The sequence below is a fragment of the Haemorhous mexicanus genome, chromosome 6, assembly GCF_027477595.1.
Source record: "Haemorhous mexicanus isolate bHaeMex1 chromosome 6, bHaeMex1.pri, whole genome shotgun sequence".
In the NCBI taxonomy this organism is placed as follows: domain Eukaryota; kingdom Metazoa; phylum Chordata; class Aves; order Passeriformes; family Fringillidae; genus Haemorhous; species Haemorhous mexicanus.
The window spans coordinates 35,132,971-35,152,158 of NC_082346.1; the positions used below are offsets into that span (position 1 = coordinate 35,132,971).

The 19,188-nt window shown below is 35.2% G+C and overlaps 1 protein-coding gene across 4 annotated transcripts in view; it reads right to left on the reverse strand.

Annotated features, from left to right (window-relative positions):
- Positions 1-19,188, reverse strand: part of CDIN1 (CDAN1 interacting nuclease 1) — a 123,617-nt gene that overhangs the window by 78,287 nt on the left and 26,142 nt on the right. For 2 of the 4 annotated variants that reach the window (XM_059849813.1, XM_059849814.1), the window contains exons 2-6: positions 18,140-18,185; positions 17,218-17,282; positions 13,974-14,034; positions 10,942-11,014; positions 8,784-8,855 (exon numbers count right to left, since the gene is read on the reverse strand). The exons of 1 other annotated variant lie outside the window; for it this stretch is intronic. In XM_059849813.1, coding sequence (XP_059705796.1) covers positions 8,784-8,855; positions 10,942-11,014; positions 13,974-14,034; positions 17,218-17,282; positions 18,140-18,185 — 317 coding nt within the window. The remainder of the gene's footprint in view (positions 1-8,783; positions 8,856-10,941; positions 11,015-13,973; positions 14,035-17,217; positions 17,283-18,139; positions 18,186-19,188) is intronic. One more of the 4 variants, XM_059849815.1, reaches the window with a different exon arrangement.

Genomic DNA, 19,188 nt, shown 5'->3' on the forward strand with positions numbered 1-19,188 from the left:
AAAACATTCTACCACAGTTTATAAACTAACATTTTATTCAAACAAAACAAAAGGCACTGAGAATGCAAAGCCAATAGCAATTCTTTTACACCCACAAATCACTATTGGCAAACATTGTTAAACATCTTGGACATGATTTTTCACTAAGGTGTAATGATTTTCCGTTAATAGGAAAATAAGCTTCTCTAGGCTAGGATTTAATCTTCAATTTATGCTATCCACCTACATTGCGAAATAGCACACCAAGAAATCACAGAGAAAACTTGAAAGGGGGCGAAAACTTGAAATATTAGTGCCAATTATATGCTAAGATAAGTTAGCAGCGATTAGGGAATTATACAATGAAGTCTATATCCACTACAGTATGTTTCCAATGATCACTCTAACAAGCACTTAAGTGACTGATACACTAAGAAATGAGCAATGCACTGCAAAAAATTGATACATCCCTAAACTTGCAGTTTTTGGACATGTCATACAAAAGAAAATTAAAGAAAATGAATTGTCATATTAAATCTTTGTTGAAGTTCATTAGGAGTAGCTAAGGAAACAAACTAGTCACACAGACACAAGCAGAGAAAAGTCCCAAAGCCCTGTCAAGGTTTAGACTCTGCAAACAAGAGAAACACATGCCCATTTCCTCACAACAAAAGTTAACAGTGGTGTGACATAGGTTGACACCTACTAAATCAGGTTGTTTAAAATGTTTTGTAAGAACCTAACAAAAGTTAAGTGAAGAGGTTATAGAAGGTTCAAATATGTCAAACTCAAGTTACAATCCTGACAATGAATCTGAGTAAACTGGCAACTATTGAAAAGCTGCAGTTCTACATAGCTGCAAGCTTCAGGTCAAACACATGATGGCCTTGCATAAGTATTTTCAGAGCTGGGCTCTCATTTAATTTATGGACAGAAAAGCAACAGAATTTCAGAGAAAAGGCTAAATGAATACATGCTTCAATAGCAGATTGAGGAAAAGGATTTTATAAGTGAAACGTGTGCCTCTTCATTCTGTCTACTGAATTGTTTTACTAATCTGAAAAGAAACACAAGATTAAATGTAAATCAAGCAAATGTTGATACTGAACGCAAGTAAACAGTTCTGTCACATGAGATCAGCACGGGAAGGCACTGAGCAAAAAGAGAATCAGCCTTGAAGAAAGTTCTTCAGAAAAGTAAACAGAATTCTGATTTGGAAACTTGAGAAAGGCAAGAAATTCTACAGTCTTGTAACTAAGCTTGGCATTAATTGTATTGCCAAGGACTCAAAATTATTTTAAAAAGCTCTTTCTATTACTTCAATTTTCAGTTGTTTGTAGCTTTCCTAAAGAAAACAACAATAGGGAATAGGCAGAGTTCCATTTCCCAAAGAGATACTTCGGAATGGCAACTCTGAATGTAAATTTAATCTGAGCTATGGGACTCCACTGTTGGAAAGGTGAAGAAACTGGGGCTTAGCACTTGGAGGTTATGTCTTCAGAGACACTAGAGACAAGGACACAAAATATTCCCAAATCATAATATCCAGCAATGCACAGTGGAAGAAACTGGTCAGTTATTACATTTTACTAGTCTCTAAACTGGCTGAAACAAGCCTGTGCATTCCCTAAGAATTGAGTTTAATTAGGCTGAATAAGAAGAAATGGATTTGAAAATATTAACAAACTCCTCATAATGAAAAACTCCTGCTTAGACTCACCTGGAAATACCACACTAATTTCTGTCCTCCTATCTCAAAAGTGTAGGGAGAACTAGGAGTTCAAAGACAGAAAAAAACCAGTGATGGCCTAATGAAACACATAAACTTTTGGAAATGAAACATTTATTTTAGAAGAGACAAATAAAAAAAGGGATACCAAAAAAGACAATGACTGCTTACCATTTCTGCTGTGGGTCAGAACACTCATAGGAATTCTGAAGAAAGCATTTAAACATTTTGCTATGCAAAGACACATTTATGAAACTCATAACCACAAAATATCAGGGCCAAAGGCATCACAGGATTTTAAAAGGCTGGATATCTAGCATTGTTAGTTTTCAAAATTACAAGGAAACCAAGCAATTCTCAAAAAAAGGATCAGCATTTTGGAAGTGATACAAAACAAAAGCAAGTTTTTTTACACTTTTCTTAAGAGTTTCTTTGGGAGACAAAAGATCAATGGGTGAAGGTTATCGGTAAATGCCTGCTGGAGGGCAGAGCTGGAAGAAACACACTGTCAGGAAGTTTTTTGAAACCTATCATGACTAGCTACTCATTTACTATCACACCAGCAGGATCAGGGAGAGAGCTGGAAAGGTAAAAGTAAGAAAACTCATAGGCTGAGATAAAGACAGTTTAATATGGAAAGCGAAAAACAGGGAAAGCAAAACAATTCATTGTTTCTCATGGGCAGGCAAGTGGTCAGCCATTCTTGGAGAGCAGGAACACATGATGGGTAATAGTGACTTGGGAAGACTAAGATCATCACTCCAAATGTATCCCCTTCCTCCTTCTTCCTCTCACTTTACTGATCATGATGTCACATGGTCTGGAATATTCGATTCAGTTGGGGTTACATGTCCCAGCTGTGTCTCCTTCCAGCCTCCCATGCACCCCCAGTTTCCTTACCAGCCTGACAGTACAAGAAGCAGAAAAGTCCTTGGCTCTGTCTGAGCCCTGCTCAGCAATAAAAAGAATCTCTATATTATCAATTCTGTGTTCAGTACAAGTCCAATACAAAGCCCCATATCATCCACTGTGAAAAAAGTTACTGCTACCCCAGCCAAAGCCAGCATACTCCTAAACCAAACACTTTCTCCTTCAGAGAAAAGGAGAGAGGAACAAGAGATGTAGCCTTGCAGCTTAACACAGAACTGGAAGGCATTCAAATAGTGTAGAATATATGGGGGATAGATCCTATGTAGAATGGAAAATAAAGCAAATTGCAAGGAAAAAAATCCAAAATTTGTGTACATGAACAGATCAGAAAGAAATAATAATTCGTTAGAAAGAGTAAGCAATAAGTAAAATAACATGCACACCATGCGGACTGGAAACATATTCCCTACTTCACTGGAGAAAACAATTGGGAACAATTTTAATTTTTAATTAAGAAAAAGTACTGCAACCTATTTATTAAGTATGTTTTGAATGGCTCTATTGTGAACTAAGGTCAAAATACAATTTCTGATTCTCAAGCTATGACGTAAGATTAGTTTTATTGATCTTCTGTGTGACTTGTTAGAGCTCTCAGTCATTATTTTGACAGTTTTATCATACCATAATAGACTTCCTTTTAGATAATTACAGTTACTATGTTCAATTTCAATCTCCTGCAGGACTTTTCCTCCAGATAATCATACAGATTCCTCTAGATCTTGTTTCTTTCTTTTGTCATACATATGCAATAAAGTTTCAATAACAGTCCTAATTATTTTAAAATAATTTATTATTAACATTATTTAATTATTTTAACATTATTTTAGCATAATCTTAAGGCTTACCAAACAAGTTCAAGAATCAATTATACAAGAAAACGTTCATTGTTAAAATCTCTCAAAAAATTTATTTTGTAAGTACTGAACAACTACATTAGCAAAACAAAAAGCAGAACATGTAACATTTATGGACCACAAAAGTTACTAAATGTCGTTAAGTTGTATACATCTCATGTTTTAATTTATACCTATTTCTCATCTTACCACCATGTCACTACTGTCTACAGCCTGCATTTATCTTCCTAATAACTTCCCCATAGGTAACAGTAGGCTGCTCTTCTTTCCTTGTGAAACCATCTCTTTTCCCAGCTGACTAACCCCCAGTTTCCACAGCCTTCCCCCCACAGGGAAAGTGTTCCATCGCCTTTGCTATCCCAGCAGCCCTCCAGTGAACTCTCCTCAGTCCATCAACATCTCCCTTTTACAGCTGTGGTTTACTGCAGAAGGAGTCGAGTTTTTCTGCTCAGTCTCAAAAGCGTCAGAGAGCACAGTGCTGACTGTGCTGCAACCACAAAACAATGTGACTGAGTAAAGCTGGGATGACATGCCTTCCCCTTCTGCCTAAAGGCATTTTTTGCATAGTGTAAACCACCTAAATTATTCTTTTAAAAAAACAGAAGAAATCTCAGCCGGCAGCATTATACTTTGTTGACCTGCTAACTTTCTTCTGATTTTCAAATAATGGTTTCCAATCTCCTTAGTCAAAGAAGTGATTAAACTTAGGTAATTTTATTGCTTGAAGGATCTATATTTTTTTGGATTAAGATGACCTAAAATGAAAAGAAAAAAGGAGTTTGTTTTATTTTAACTTAAAAATTGGAACATGTAACCTAAAGAGAGTTTTCAGGGTCATGAATCCTACATGGGAAAAAAAATTCCTAACATAAGCCTTCAGCAAATTGATTTTTATTGGGTTTTAAATATCTTTTTCAAATGCTTTTGACTGTTTTCTTTGGTGTTTTTCATTGTCTTAAGACAGTCCTGAGGATGTCAAATACTTCGATCACCCCTTCAGGTCCTATGTTATGTTGTATAGTCAGCTTTTTAACTGAGACATTTTAGTAACACTCTTCAGGTACACTGCATTTGGCACCCCGTTTATTTTTATGCTTTTTTGCTCAAGCAGTCAATTCTGAAGTACAACGAAGTTAAGTCATGCATTGCTTTTTTAGCACCTTTAATATGAAGTACCTGGATGCTGTAGTTACTTGAGACAAAACTGATGGCAAGATGTTCCAGGGATTTAATACTCACGCTTCAGAACAGTGCTGCATATATGTTAGGGGAAGGTCTGAAGAAAAGTTCAAATTGAATTATTTACAATGAACAGCATTTTTAGAGAAGACAGCAAGGCCCATTCCCACTGCTATTGATAAACTAAGGCTGAAGCTGCAATATTTACACAGATTTTATTAACTGAGTTATGGAAGTAACACATCTCACGCTGAAGAATGTTTTTCTCCTGTGAGTTCAAAGATATGCAATTCTACAAACAGAACCAACTTAATTTAGTTGATGGCCATGATCCTACAACTGAGTGACACTGCTCAAGGAGCTCACCAACATGCAATGTTTAACACCAAGCATGTTCTCTACCTGCTTAAGACATAGGCTTGCTCTGGTATATTATAGAAAGAGAAGTCAGAATAGTCCAAAGAAAGGAAACTTTCAGGATTTGAAGGCAAACAGCTTTTCTCAGCAATACTGTCTCAAGAAAAATTCTCTCCAGCACCAATTTATCAGTGCACTACTGAGGCTGCATTCATCAGACATTTATACAGAAATGGGAAGACTGAACTTTGCTCAGTGTTATGGAAAAGCTGAATTTTCTCTGAAAAAGTGGACAATAGACTTACAGAGGTTAAAAAGAAAAATTGCCTTTCATTTTGTGTTCATCCATTTTTCCCTTTCTAGCTTTAAGAGGAAGCAAGGAATGAGCATGTGTGGACTCAGAAGTGTCTAGCCCTCATGAATCCACGTCTGTCAAGTTTAAGATTGAATTTTTGTCTTTGCTTTCATACAAACTTGGAATAGGTCTGTGGCTGAATTAATTAACCTGCTCATGGTTCAGATGTTTATTTTGTAAACTGAGAATAGTATTTGGCCCAAAATTCAAGCATGGCCACTGACTAAGCCAGTATTTCAAGAACATCAAGAAGATGGTATGCAGTGGTTGGAAACTTGGTCATGTAAGCATCATTCACTTCAGTTGTGCATGCCTACCAGAGTAAGTGGAAGCAAAAATATTTTCCCACTTACAAAAAGAAAAGACAGACTAGGGATGCTTCAGTATTCATGTTGAAAACACACAGTAAAACTGGTGACATGAAAACTATTTTGCATTGTAGACTCATCCTCCTGCTTCTATTGCACTGTTGAAAATAAGGTGCTTGTGTGTATCCAATTTAGCAGTTTGAGGATATTGCAAAAGAGCTTCTTCAGAGTTAAAAATAATTTCTGAAAGCTATGCATGCATTTTTGGGAGAGGTCATACAACTTTGAAAATAATTTTATGTATGTTAAACCTTGTTGACATACAAGGAACTCATATTTAGGCAGTGTTCAGGGTCGACAGATTATGTTATGAACGCTGCATAGATATACTTGACAATTTTGAAGTCACAGCTTTTAATCACCTCATACTAGTTTCTAAAATTCAGTAGTAGTTATATCTCTACTGTGCAGTTTGAAATGCTGCAGAATGCTTGTTTCAGAACTGTTGTCCAATTCTTTCCTGCTGTCTGTCTTCACGAATTTCAACATATACCAGCACTGCTCTGCACAACTGCTCAATGCTTTATACTCTTCAGCATATAAAAGGCATCTTGTTTCTTTTTAACATTTCACCAAGAGCTGAGTGTAGAAAGCCTGATGATACACATTTACCTTTTGAAGCTGTTTATTCAAGAGCTAGGAAAAGTAGAGGAAGATGGAAGGATATTCTGACTATATATACATGCTAATAATCCACAGCAGGTAGTCATATAGAAGCAGCTTGAGATTGCATTTTACATTATTATCTAAGTGTAAATAAAAAGACAGTGGAAAAGGTAAGATTAAAGAAAGGTGTAAGATTCTGTCCTTCTTTATGTAGCTGCTGTCATCAATTGCCATTCCTGTTTACCATTTTCAACAATGACCTGGAGGATGTAAAATACAACCAATCAGGAGTCAAGGCTGGCATTCAGATAGACCTAGACAGGCTAAAGGATTGGCCAGCAGCAATCTCATGAAATTTAGTAAGAGTCAATGCGCAGTTCTATACCTGGGAAGGAGCAATCCCAGCAACAATGCAAAGTGAGACGGATTGGCTGGGGAGCAGCTTTGCAGAGAACTTGGAGTCCCTGATAGGGCAGCAAACTGAATATGAGCCAGCACTGTGTTGTGGCAGAGAAGATGGACAACTGCAACTTGGGCTTTACGAAAAGGAGCAGAGCAAATAGATTGAGGGAAGCCATAATCTCCATTATTTAGCATTTATTAGACCATAACTAGAATACAGTTTTGCACCACAGAATTCAACACCTGAAATTCAATGTCTTAAAAGGATACTAAGTACAGAATTTATCTATTTTAACAACATCATTGACTTTATTTTTCTTTTTAGGATACAGAGATAACTGTAATATGTGATGTTACATTTACAGGGTTTCATTACACTTATGTAAGGCACCACCTCTCCTTGGCCCCAGAGTTTTGTTTGGAGTTAATCTTCCATAAACTGATAGAATAATCTGAGAGCTCTAGTAAGGTAATAGGAAAAAGAATTATTATAGTGCTTGGTTAAATAACATGTTTTGAACTTGATTAAGTCAAAGGATACATAGAGCACATTCTTCATATTGTACAGCATCCCAAAATAAATTGAAGGTGGTCAAAAACTGAAAACTGGCACACAAGGCTCTCCTGCTCACACCCAAATAGTGAAACACTAAAAGGATGCATTTTATTCACAGAAACTGTGAACTTTTCATTTACAATATATGGAATGGTGGCTATTATAGCATAATTGTCTTTTGATATACTTAAAATAAACAGTATAGAGGTCAATTCTAAGCTCTATTACTTTATGTAAAAGAAAACTAAGAGAACTCAAGATTTTTTTTTTATTGCAACAATAATGCACCATTTAAATAAGCAATTTGGTGTGATATTACCGTAATCTCTATCTCAAGATCAAAGTTACTGGAAAATGAAAAATAGAAGGCTATCAAATCAAGAAGTCTGTATTCTGGAATGGAAGAAGACTAGGCTAGAATCTGTAAAACTTTCCACTGTACTGAATTCCCACCCAACTTAAACTACATGGGCAGAATTTAGGTCCACTTTCCACATTTAATTTAAAAGAAATACTGAAGGTATTATACTGTTATTTAATCTAAATTTTCTAAAGACAAGCTCCTTTCCTAGCAGTACAGGTCACCCGGTAGAAAACTTTTCTGTCATTAGTATTGTTATCTTTCCACAAAAATATCTTTTTTCCTTTTGCAACTAGAAATTAAAATCTTCCTGCTCAGTGATAATTCTGCTCCTAAATTCCTCATGTTTGTCAACTGCACCAGATTTACTCTTCTAGCTACTGATTTACTCTTCTAGCTACTGATTATTTAGAAACAAAAACTCCTTCCCAAAAACTTTCACTTTTAAGACACACATACTATAAACAACTTTGACCTGACACAACATGCTTAGTTTAAAAGGGAAGCTAAAACATACTTTCTTTTTATTCTGAATAGTTTATTGTAAAGTGGTTGTACATCTTTTTAAAATACTATTTGTGTTACATGAGGTCTTTTAATCCTTTGCACTGTGTAATTCTATGGTTTAAATTCTTAATAGAAGAGAGTGTATTAATTTTTATAATATTGCACTGCACCATTTTAGTAAAGACATGCTTTACTAGAATGGAGCATTGCTGTGTGTTTCTCCTCATCCCTCTCATCCATACATTTTTGTAGAAGCAAAACAATTTGGAAGTATGAATTGATTAGTGAAACTAATAGTACAGCTACAGTACTTCGCTCTCCCTGCAGGAAAGCTTTTTTCAGTTTTAAAGGGGAAAAATTAAAAACACAAAACCTAGACTGACTGAGACTTGCAGCTCATTAAAGCTGGGGTGATTTCCACTATACAGAATTCTATTGATCTCCATAGTCCACAGTAGACAAAAAAGTGTGGTCAGGGAGGGGATGATGGATGCCTCTGCCAATAGCACTGAACAAACCTGTTAGCTAATTGCTACCAAAGACAATTATCCCCGCATTGTTTCATAATGGAAACACATTACAAAACTCTAATATACACACAGGGAAATTTGATGATTTGACTGCGGAGCCATGTGCATTGAATCTCATTGCCGAAGGCCAGCCAGGTCGCTGCTGTGAGGGGAAGAAAGTGTCAGAATAGAAGCCTGAATAACTCACAGCTCATTCTGTAAAACGAGTTTAGCAACTCCACAGTACTGTAACAACACTGCAATTCCCCTGCCACACCCACACATACAATGTCCAACACAAGGCATGTATCTTTTAATGAAAATTTAAAAATAAAATGTTCTATGAAGAACAGAATATTTTTATGTAGCACAAATAAAAGCCAATGGTAAAACTGATTCTTCACAGTTTTGATCACCATAAAAGATTTTTCATCATCCCACATTTAGATTACAAGTCGTATAACAAACAGTGACAGCCATATAACAAACAGCGATTTTACCGTGTTTTATACAGTAAAATCTACACCCCAATCATGTGCTGCAAATTCACTTTTGGAAAAAACCCTCAAAACAGATCACAACAAAACTGTCACTGAGTTAAGCAGCTGTGAAATCTAAAAACACTTCAAAATAAGGATTTATTTCATTATACCTAATTACAGTGTAATTCAAGAACACAGCACAATTTGTATCCCATCCCCAGCAGCAACATTCTTGGAATGCCTCTTTCTAAACAGGATTCTAAATATGCTTGTGCTCCTTCCTGGCACACTCACTCAAGACACCTAATTCTAGCAACACAGTTGTGTGAAATCTGGTCTACTGTACAAAAATTATATTCTGTTTGACTGTGCAGTAAAGGACAATGCAAAACAAAAAGAAAATTACTTAAGATATGTCATCATTATAAAGACAAATTAATAGTCAGAAAATTTTATGATTAATTTTGCTTTACTGTGCTTGTACTGCTCTCCATTGGCCAGCCTACCTGCTTCAGATTGCGCAGACTACTATTTTGACAAGACCTGGATAGCAGTAGGTCCAAAGCAATCAGAAGGTTGACTTTGACAAATGGTGGTGCTGCGGCGAAGTTGAAAATAACACACATCCACTTTAATCTCTTTCTTGATTAAATCGAAACCATACCATTTTGACATCATGTGATTTGCTCATGAAGCATCACTGCAGGTTACTTTAGAGGCTACATCTATTGAAATGATATTGAATTTTTAGGGGAAGTACTTAATTCATTCAAATGAAACCTTCAGAAGGTAACTGGGCCACCAGTCACTGATAACTGCGAAGATTGAAAGAAAACCAAAGGAAAAATCCCTGACAAAATCCACCATATGCTACTGCATGATATTTTAGTAGGTATTATCTTTTGCTTTCAAAAAGAGAAGATTATACGCATAAAGCATATTCTAAAGCTTTTTACCTATTCTGCCATAGTCAAGCTCCAAAGGTAAACATTACGCTAGGTAATAAAAATGCAGAAGATGAAATTGTCTTTTTTACATGAGACTAGGCAAATATTTATGGGGCAGTTGACAAACTCCTGCCTAGTAAAAGAGCCAGCTCTGAGAGCAATTACCCTGATATTCATGACTCACTTTGAATATCACATTGAATATTACTCATAAATCTTTTACGAGCACATCCCCAGAGCTCACTTAACAGCCGGTTTTAATCATGCAGTTGACACAGAGAAAATAACAAAATGTATTTTTTCAGTGGCAAATTAATTTAGGCTTGAACCTCCTCCTGTAGCTCTATTCTTTTCTTCCCTTTCATTCCATTTTTTTTATTTTCTTGTACTGAGATCAGTTAAATGCACTTCTGTATATACTAGCAACATTTCTGCAATGTTGCAAAATTAAAAGTGGCGTAGGTTTATTTTAGGAATTACTGTCAGTAATTACTGACTTCTAAAATACAGAATTTTAAAGATATAAATTTACTATGAGCCCTATACCCTTTTTTTTACTGGAAGAACAGATATTCTGGAAATCTAAGAGGAAAAAGATTCATTTAAATAGTATTAAATTGTGGCTGCTCTTCTTACATACAGTTTAACTGTCATTAACTGTTGAAGATATGAAACTTAAAACGTTACCCTTGTTATCTCACTTCCAGCATTGTGGTAATTATTTTTCTATCATAGTCAGAAGAAAAGTGGAAACAAAAAGTATTTTAAAAATGATAAAATAAAAAAGAAAAAAAAAAACCCAAACAGCTAAGATACTTACGGATGGCTTGTTCTTTTTCTTGTAGAAATCTTTCCAACACAATACGAGCCATCAATGATGGGGCAAAGTCCACCTAAGCTCAACAAAAAAAACCCCAGAATTTCAGGATATAAATGCATTTAGATGCACACTTGTCAGAACTGTCCTATATTTGTAGATTAAAACTAACAAGCAAAATAGAGGAAACAGGATCTTTTTCCAATTATAGAACTCAACTATTTCCACCAAATGTGTGGTAGTGATCCACAGTACCAGTGAAAAACCAAATAAAGTAGACAACATAAAATCCTGGTTATTATGTTGGTACATTTTGCATCTGAACCACCCTTTGTAAAAAGATGACCATGAAATCCCTTTTATAAGGTTATCCATCAAGGAAAAGAAGTGGTGGTGATCCTTTTCTATGCATGAATCCTCGTTCATGTGGTACCCATCAAGTGATACCACATATCCTAAGCATCAATATCTCTAGCAGATGTGTTGGGCTCGGTCAAAATTACATCAGAGTTTATATTTTTATTTTTAACAAAGCTATTCCTTCATTTCAATTTTTTTTATATGTATGAAAAACGTATAACCTAGTTGCTCCTAAAATTCCAATAGCTTTTTAGATACCATTAAAATTCTGCTTTATTGAATCAGAACTTTAACTTGAAACCATGATCACACATTGTCACAATGAATTTTTCTTGACATCTTTTCAAGTTCACTGTTAGTGCAAAAATTTTATCCTGATTTAGTAACTACACAAAAAAGGTTACTCCATTTGTGCATACCTATTTTTCCAAATATGTATGTACTTGGATGGCCTTAAATTCCCCAAGTAGAGAGAAATGCTTTCCATGGAGCTGCTTATTTCCAGTAACCCACATCAGAGCTGACACATGAAAAATGGTGAAATTACTGAAGGTAGTCCAGCCTGAATAAGGACTACCTTATTAGTTCAGGTACTTGCATCGCCCTAATTTTCATATTAATCATGTGTCCATCTTTCTTTGAAATAGGGCCATCATGCTTCATGTCAGAATTTAGCATGTAAGTAAAATTCATAGTGCTTCAAATCTCACTTGAAAATATTTGTATGAAGAGAACAGTGACTAATTTTATTGTTTCTAACAAAAATGTGATTATTTTTATTATTTTTGTACTACATATACAATATGAACAGTTGATAAATAATTTCATTTTAAAAAAAAGAATTAGAAGTAGTTTTATAAACCCTCAAAAAACATCCCCAAAAGATTACAATATGGAGCTTTTCCTATTTAACAGAGCTGCTACATACTGTAATATAGCTATGTTATATATTTCTCATCAATTTTTACAGTTTCCACTGATTAAATATATATTGACTCATAAAGTATTACCATTACATCAATTGTCAGCAGATGCAAGAGTATGTCATTTAAATATTAACTATCATATAAAAATGGCAGCTTGATTGTTTGGAAGCAGTAATCTGGTGCTGGTTATTGCCACGTTTCCCTAATGCATTGGGTGGCAGTCACAAAATGCACTGCCTTTCTGATATACCTGCTACTACAAAACTAGAAACAAATAAGTTTTTTATGTATCTCCCCCTTCTCTTAGACTTAATTTTTATTTATTTCTGAACTGCAGATATCTTTGATCTGAATTGCAAAAATGCATTAGTGAAATATAAACAAAGAGATGCTCACTGGAGTCAGAAATTATATGCATCATCTCTAAATCAATGCGAAAAATATACAAAGAACCAGTAACAGATATATTACTCCGTGCTTGAAATATTTTTATGACAGTTCCCATATAATATGGGTGCAATATATCATCCATTGGGATGTTTATCTAAATTCTCAGTAAGATTGTACTTATTTATGTAAAGTAAATTCTATTCTCAGTACTTCAAGATTTGTCTTTTCCAGAGATGGTAAGAAGCTACACATTACCACTAATACGAAATAAATTCTTGATTCTATGCTAACTGTACGATCAAGTTACACAGACACTTCACAGACCATTAAAACCTTCCAGTAATTGATAGGTAATCGCTCATTTGCTGGCTGCAGCAATGTACATGAGAGAAAAACCATTCTTTTTTACTGATGTAACATGTAGAACTTGCTGCTATTGCTACACTTAATGTTCACAGCGCCATATCATTTTTAATGCAAACACTCATTTTCTACTTCCTTCTTACATTTTCTATTAAAATGCAACACAAAACAGCATATATTTCATTCTATCCCTCTGAGGATTGTATAAGCAGTTCCAGGGAGTATCAGCTATTGTACTGTTACTATTACAGTAAATAAATATTTTAGAGTTTAAAAAACAGATATTTCATCTATTTCTTTTTTTCTAGGAAACTCCTTGCCCCTTGTTCAAACTTTTTACCTCTTTATAATGAAATGCTAAGATAGCAGTTTTTAATACAAATAACACCTTGCATAACAAGGCAAATTCATATTCTAGTTAAAAAACAGCATCAATAAATTTGTCAAGACTTTAATGGCATCCATACAGAACTTTTCATACACTGAAGAATTTATTCTGCTTAAGTGCTTTATCTTAAGCAGTTTTCATTAGCCATCCTCTAATCTGTATGAACAGAAATAAATGGAGTCAGAAAAATTATCTGTTTTAAGCCTTCCTATTACTGAGAAATAGTAATACCTTGGATGGGTTTTGTTATTAAAGGCAAGGAATCAAACTGATACAACTCCATTTGTAAAAATTCTCAATGTGAGAATTTTTAGCAAGTTTAAGCAATAAAGACCTGCAGTCTGTCAGAAATTTTCAGCAAAATACAAATTCAGGGTATCCTACACATTTGCCTTGAAGTTAAAAGACTAATTACATGAACTGATTTATTAATAAATGTGGCTTTTTGTCTAATTATTTTAAGTACTAACAGACTGGGGAACCATTTTAAATGTCTAATGTGCCTTGAAACCATTTTTTTAGGTTAATTACATTTCTCACTAAAGTCACTATAGATATGCCCCTCAGGTTTTACACTGGAAGATTAAAGAAAAAAGAAAGATGATTACCTCATTGGCCAGGTCCAGTAATACTGGGGCAGCTGCATTTTTCATCACCCCATTCAGGTACCTAGACAAGACAAAGCCAGGTAATTTTGCAGGGGCAAGAAAAGGCCAGTTTATACATGTCAGCATCCCTGGTGAATCTTTTTCATTTGGGGGAAAATACCCCATTACAGAGCATTTAATGGGAAATCTTTTTAAGAAGTAAGTATTTTAAGCAATGACTAACTCTTCCGGGTTGTCTCCTATTTTATTCATCTGCAAAATATATCCATCTCAATGAAGACACTGGTAAAAAACTGAATATATCAAGAAATTTTTAAAAATGTGGCTTAATGACACACAAATAAATTACATCTGTACTACTTAAAGATGCATCACAGAAAAATAAACTTTTATTATTCACAGTAAAGATTTTTGGTTCCACATGACCTTCAGCTATGAAGGTACACTGTGTATCTTGCCCAATTCACTAGTACACACAAAAACATAAATTCTCAAATTTTTTCCAGATTTTATCAACTGGGCAGTAATTTAAATACTAAAGGCTTACTTTAGTGAAATCAGTCTAACAATTAATATTCTACAAAGAAAACAAGAAATATTTAGGATTCAATAAAGGTTGATAGAAAGTCATTATCCTATCAGTGGCAAAGGCTTAATGTTTCTAGTTGAGGGTATTACGGAATGGTGTTTCTGACCATCAATTCACACAATGTTGCTCTCCTCACTTCTGTTACTTTCACTGCTTGATATTTACATTTTGATAAAACTTGAAGCCTGTGTTCCGAAGCTGATGGGAAGGAGCTATGATATTGGAAGCCACTTTGTGCTTTGCAGCCATGTGGAAAAGAACAATAGTTACCAACATTTGAACCTGCTCGTTTATCCTATCTGTATTCGCATAGCACATCATTACTGACATCATTAGAAGGCCACAGCCTTTCCAGCTCTATCATTATCTATCCATCAGAAGACACTCTTCTGTTCATTAGTTACAGACATTAAAATTCTTCATCATTTTACCTTTCTGTGGAATGGGTGGCACACCTTTATAAAACCCCTTCACATAAGATTTGATAGAGGGCTTTTGGTTTGCAAGTTATTCTGAAGCTTAATGAATTAAGGAAATGAAAAAAGCTTTTTGCTGTAAACTATTTCAGTTTCACATTAAAAAACCCCACAAAACGTGTTTAAACATTGTAAATTTATAACAGAAGAAAATGAGATATACACAAAATACACAACCAGGAAAATGTACTTGAGATTAAAGTTCTCATACATGCATCTACATGATCGAACAGCGACAATGAGAATGAAGTAAATTTCTGTCATATATTTCTAATGCTTCTGGCAACCCCATTATAGACTAACAGGTCTCAAATGCTGATGGCAATACAGTTCTGAAAACCTGCTGATCCTTCTTGTACTTTGTGTTTGCCTAAGTTTCAGACTGGTAAGTCTCAGCCAAGTAGAAGAAACTAGTTAACTATTTCACTTGCTCCTAACAAGGACCACTGGAAATCTCTACCTTCAAAACCTGGTAGCTTCTGACCTAAGAAAGCAATGACAGCACAATTATCTGCTTGTATGTCAACAGTAATACTAAGGAGCGTAGCACCCAGTCTGGGGTTTACAGCAGTAAAGTGGATGCTACAGAAGAGCAGAGGAGAAGACATGTTTGTCATATTTACACCTGAAGTATTTCAAAGTGGCTTCTATCTCAAGTTGTCTGCTTCTGTAGCCTCCTAAACATACTCCACAGTAAATCTATTAAAACAGGACTGAAATGAGTTTTTTAGCTATTGACCAGAACATCTCTGATTTTAAAACATGTGCATTTTACTCAGCCATGCTAATACATTTGCAAAATGACATACTCAGAAACAGCATAAAGAATGATTTTCCCTACCACTACCACAGAGCTTCATACATAATGCATTAGTTATGTACTGCTATCATACTTCAGACTACAGAAGAAGACAGGAGACCGAATCCTCCTACCTGATGTGAGACAAACTTAATCATACCTACAACCCTACTGACACCAATACAACTGCTGCTTTGCATAAAGCAAAATCCTGTCCCGTGTTTCAGGCTGAAGTTTCAGGCTGGAACTAGTAATTTACACGTACTCTTGGAAAAGGATTACTTATGCAGCAGTTACAATTATCACAGGCCACTTCACTGAAACTGTGCTAGTGAAAAATAATTAAAAGTAATACTGCATATGCGTGTTATTAGCACAAAAAAATTTTAAGCCAATAATCTTCCTCAACAAGAATCAACCCTAGGAAAAGTTTGATGTGATCCAGTACAAATTTTACAAAACAATACAACTACTATAAAACTGAAATCAAACACCCAAACTAGTACACTTCACAGTATATATTCTCAACCAGTATCTGATATAATCAGGCTGTGGTTAAGTTTTAAATACATGACTCTGTATGTGAGAAGCACATTTAATTGTTTACAAATGAAGGCTCTTTGTTTATTTTCTTGATTCATACAGATTAGTATTAAGCATGAATATCATACATCACAAGTATGAATTCACTTGCCATGCATGCTCTTCAGATATGTCAGTCTACAAAGTAATATTTTAATTGCATATCTTTACCTGTTATCACTATGCCCCAATTATGTCACTGGAATATTTTTAGTAAAGCCTATGGAACTAACAGAAAAACTACAAGGTGTAGCAAGCACAGTTTATTAGCTTAAGAAGCAAACAATTGTAAAATGACATAAAGGTTTTCATCCTCGCTTAAAAACTATTTCTGACACTTCTGTTGATAAAACAGGAGTGATCTAAAAATTAGTGCTTTAACTGGCAATACATGAATATGTAACTTTTTGTAATGCAACACAAATGTTGTTTTAAACAAGCAACTGTAACAGAACAAGCTGTCTTGCTGTAAGGAAGTCATCAAAATCAGTCTTGTCACAGAAATCTTAAAAATTACAAACTATAGGCAATACATAATAAATGCCATCACATACATTGGAAAAAATACTTGCTTATCCTGACTTAGAGCCAGGGAAGTAAACTCTTTTTTAATCAGAATGACCAAATCCTGAAAATTTCTGTATTTCCAGTGAAAAACATTTTTAGGTGAACCATTCCATATTCCCAAATTCTTAATTTATTGTTATATAAAATTAGCTTCATAAGCTAATTTAGTCACAACTGCTGAAAAAAACAGCAGCTATGATGAGAGTTTTAACTGGGGTGGGGAGGTCATACCTTTGGTAGTAAGTTTCGATAGCTTCAGCAGTGTGATGCTTGGCATGTGTTCTTTTGATTTGTTTCTGGAAAAATGAAAAAAATCCCGACTTTTACAAATGTGTCATAGATCAAAACACAGAAATCATGACTACACATACACACGATCCTTGGCTACACTTTGATAGATGTGAACCAGGCTTTTAGATTCCACACAGAAATGACATTCAATCTACCGATTGAATTGAACGTCTTCAGACTGTACTGCAATGTACCATATGTAAAAGCCAGTAAGGTCACAATAATTGAATCTAAATAAGTTTACTGAAGGCTGCTGAGGGCAAAGAAAAACTTGTTCTCTCTTTCAACCTTTGTATTAATTTTCCCTCAATTCAATTCCATCTAAGTCTGGTGCACTCTAGTTTTACAATTCAATTGGTATTTTTTAACCAGGAAGAACATTGCTTAAAAACAACTTATTTGAAAAACTACAAAAAGTAATTCCATAGAGACTTGCCACTTGACTGACACCTGTCATCTCATGATAAATGACTCCATTTTCTGCCTCTCTTGCCTTCTGCCACTCCGGCAATGGTCATTTATCATCATCTCTGTCAGCAATGGAAAGCAGCACTGACAGTGCAAGTCAGCAAACATTTAGCACATGGAACCACGCAACACAGGGAAATTATTATTGTCAGAATAATAATGGTTTAGCATAATTTATTACAGGTCCACCAAATAAGCAAAGGCTAGATGTTATTAGACAGATGGATGGGTAGGCTTGGCAGCCATCCACTGAGACTCAGGCGGTGCTTGATGTGGAAAAAGGAACATCCTCCAAACCAATCAGAAAGCTGGCAGTTCAATTACAAAGAAATAAAGGGACATTCATCATTCAATTAGGCACCTGTCAACCCTCACAAAGGAGAAAACTTCTAACCTGGTACTCCTGGGAGAAGATGCTCAGCAGAGTGGACTGCGATTGACTGGAACAAATAAAAGAAGGACAAAGTTAATTACTGGAGTGCACTGCAAAGAAACAAAAGAGAAGGGAGCTTCAAAGGTAGGCCTGCTGCCCTGTAATCTAACAGAACATGAAAACAAGTGTGGAAAAGTTGTTCCAGATGAACACCTCAGACAAAGGCTTCCTGCTGCTAGGTCAAGGAGAGAGCGTATGAGGGAGGGGAGGAAAACATAGCAAGAATTTCAAATCAAAGTAGCATATTATTTGGGTGATTCAACTGCAGAACCCAAAAGTCCTACCAGGAGAAAGCAGTGGAGCTAAATGGTGACAGGGAAAAAAAGGAAATTAAAGTAAAATTTCCATTAAAAATTGATGGAGTTAAATTCCATCAGCAGTTGGGAACACGAAGCTTGTTCACTGGTAACATATTGAAATTCATTTTGTTAGCAGCAAGGGAACTTCTTCAGTAGCTGTCTCATATTCAGGTTAAAAACTTCCCCCTCTGTCAGAAGTAGCATATGGGACCAGTGGAACATTCCCACTGAAACTGATGTGCTTTGAAAATGGAAACTTTCACAGCAGGAAGCCAAGATTCCCCGGAGTCGGTCATTTCCAAAAGCTGCCATAAGCTTCATTCATCTAAGGCTCCACTCAATGTTGAACACCTGGCAATGAAGCAACCTGGAAAGCATTCTTCCCAAGTGGGAATTTTTCTCTCTGAATTGTTAACATTTAGAAAAGAGACAAGATTTTTTTCCTCTGAAAGGCAATCAATACCACACCGCTACTGTTTCCAATTGTCCTCTGTGGATATATCTACCTCATCACATCCTGAATACTACTAATTACTCCTGATATATTTTTCTACTATATGCAACTTGAACAAATTATAGTCTCAATAAATCGAGTTTTATGGCACAGAAAAGCATTATGAATAATTAACATTTTTTCCTTCCATGAATTTACCTACTATGGCAAAGCATAGGTAGTTCAAAGATTCCAGAATGTCTAAAGTCTCACTCTTC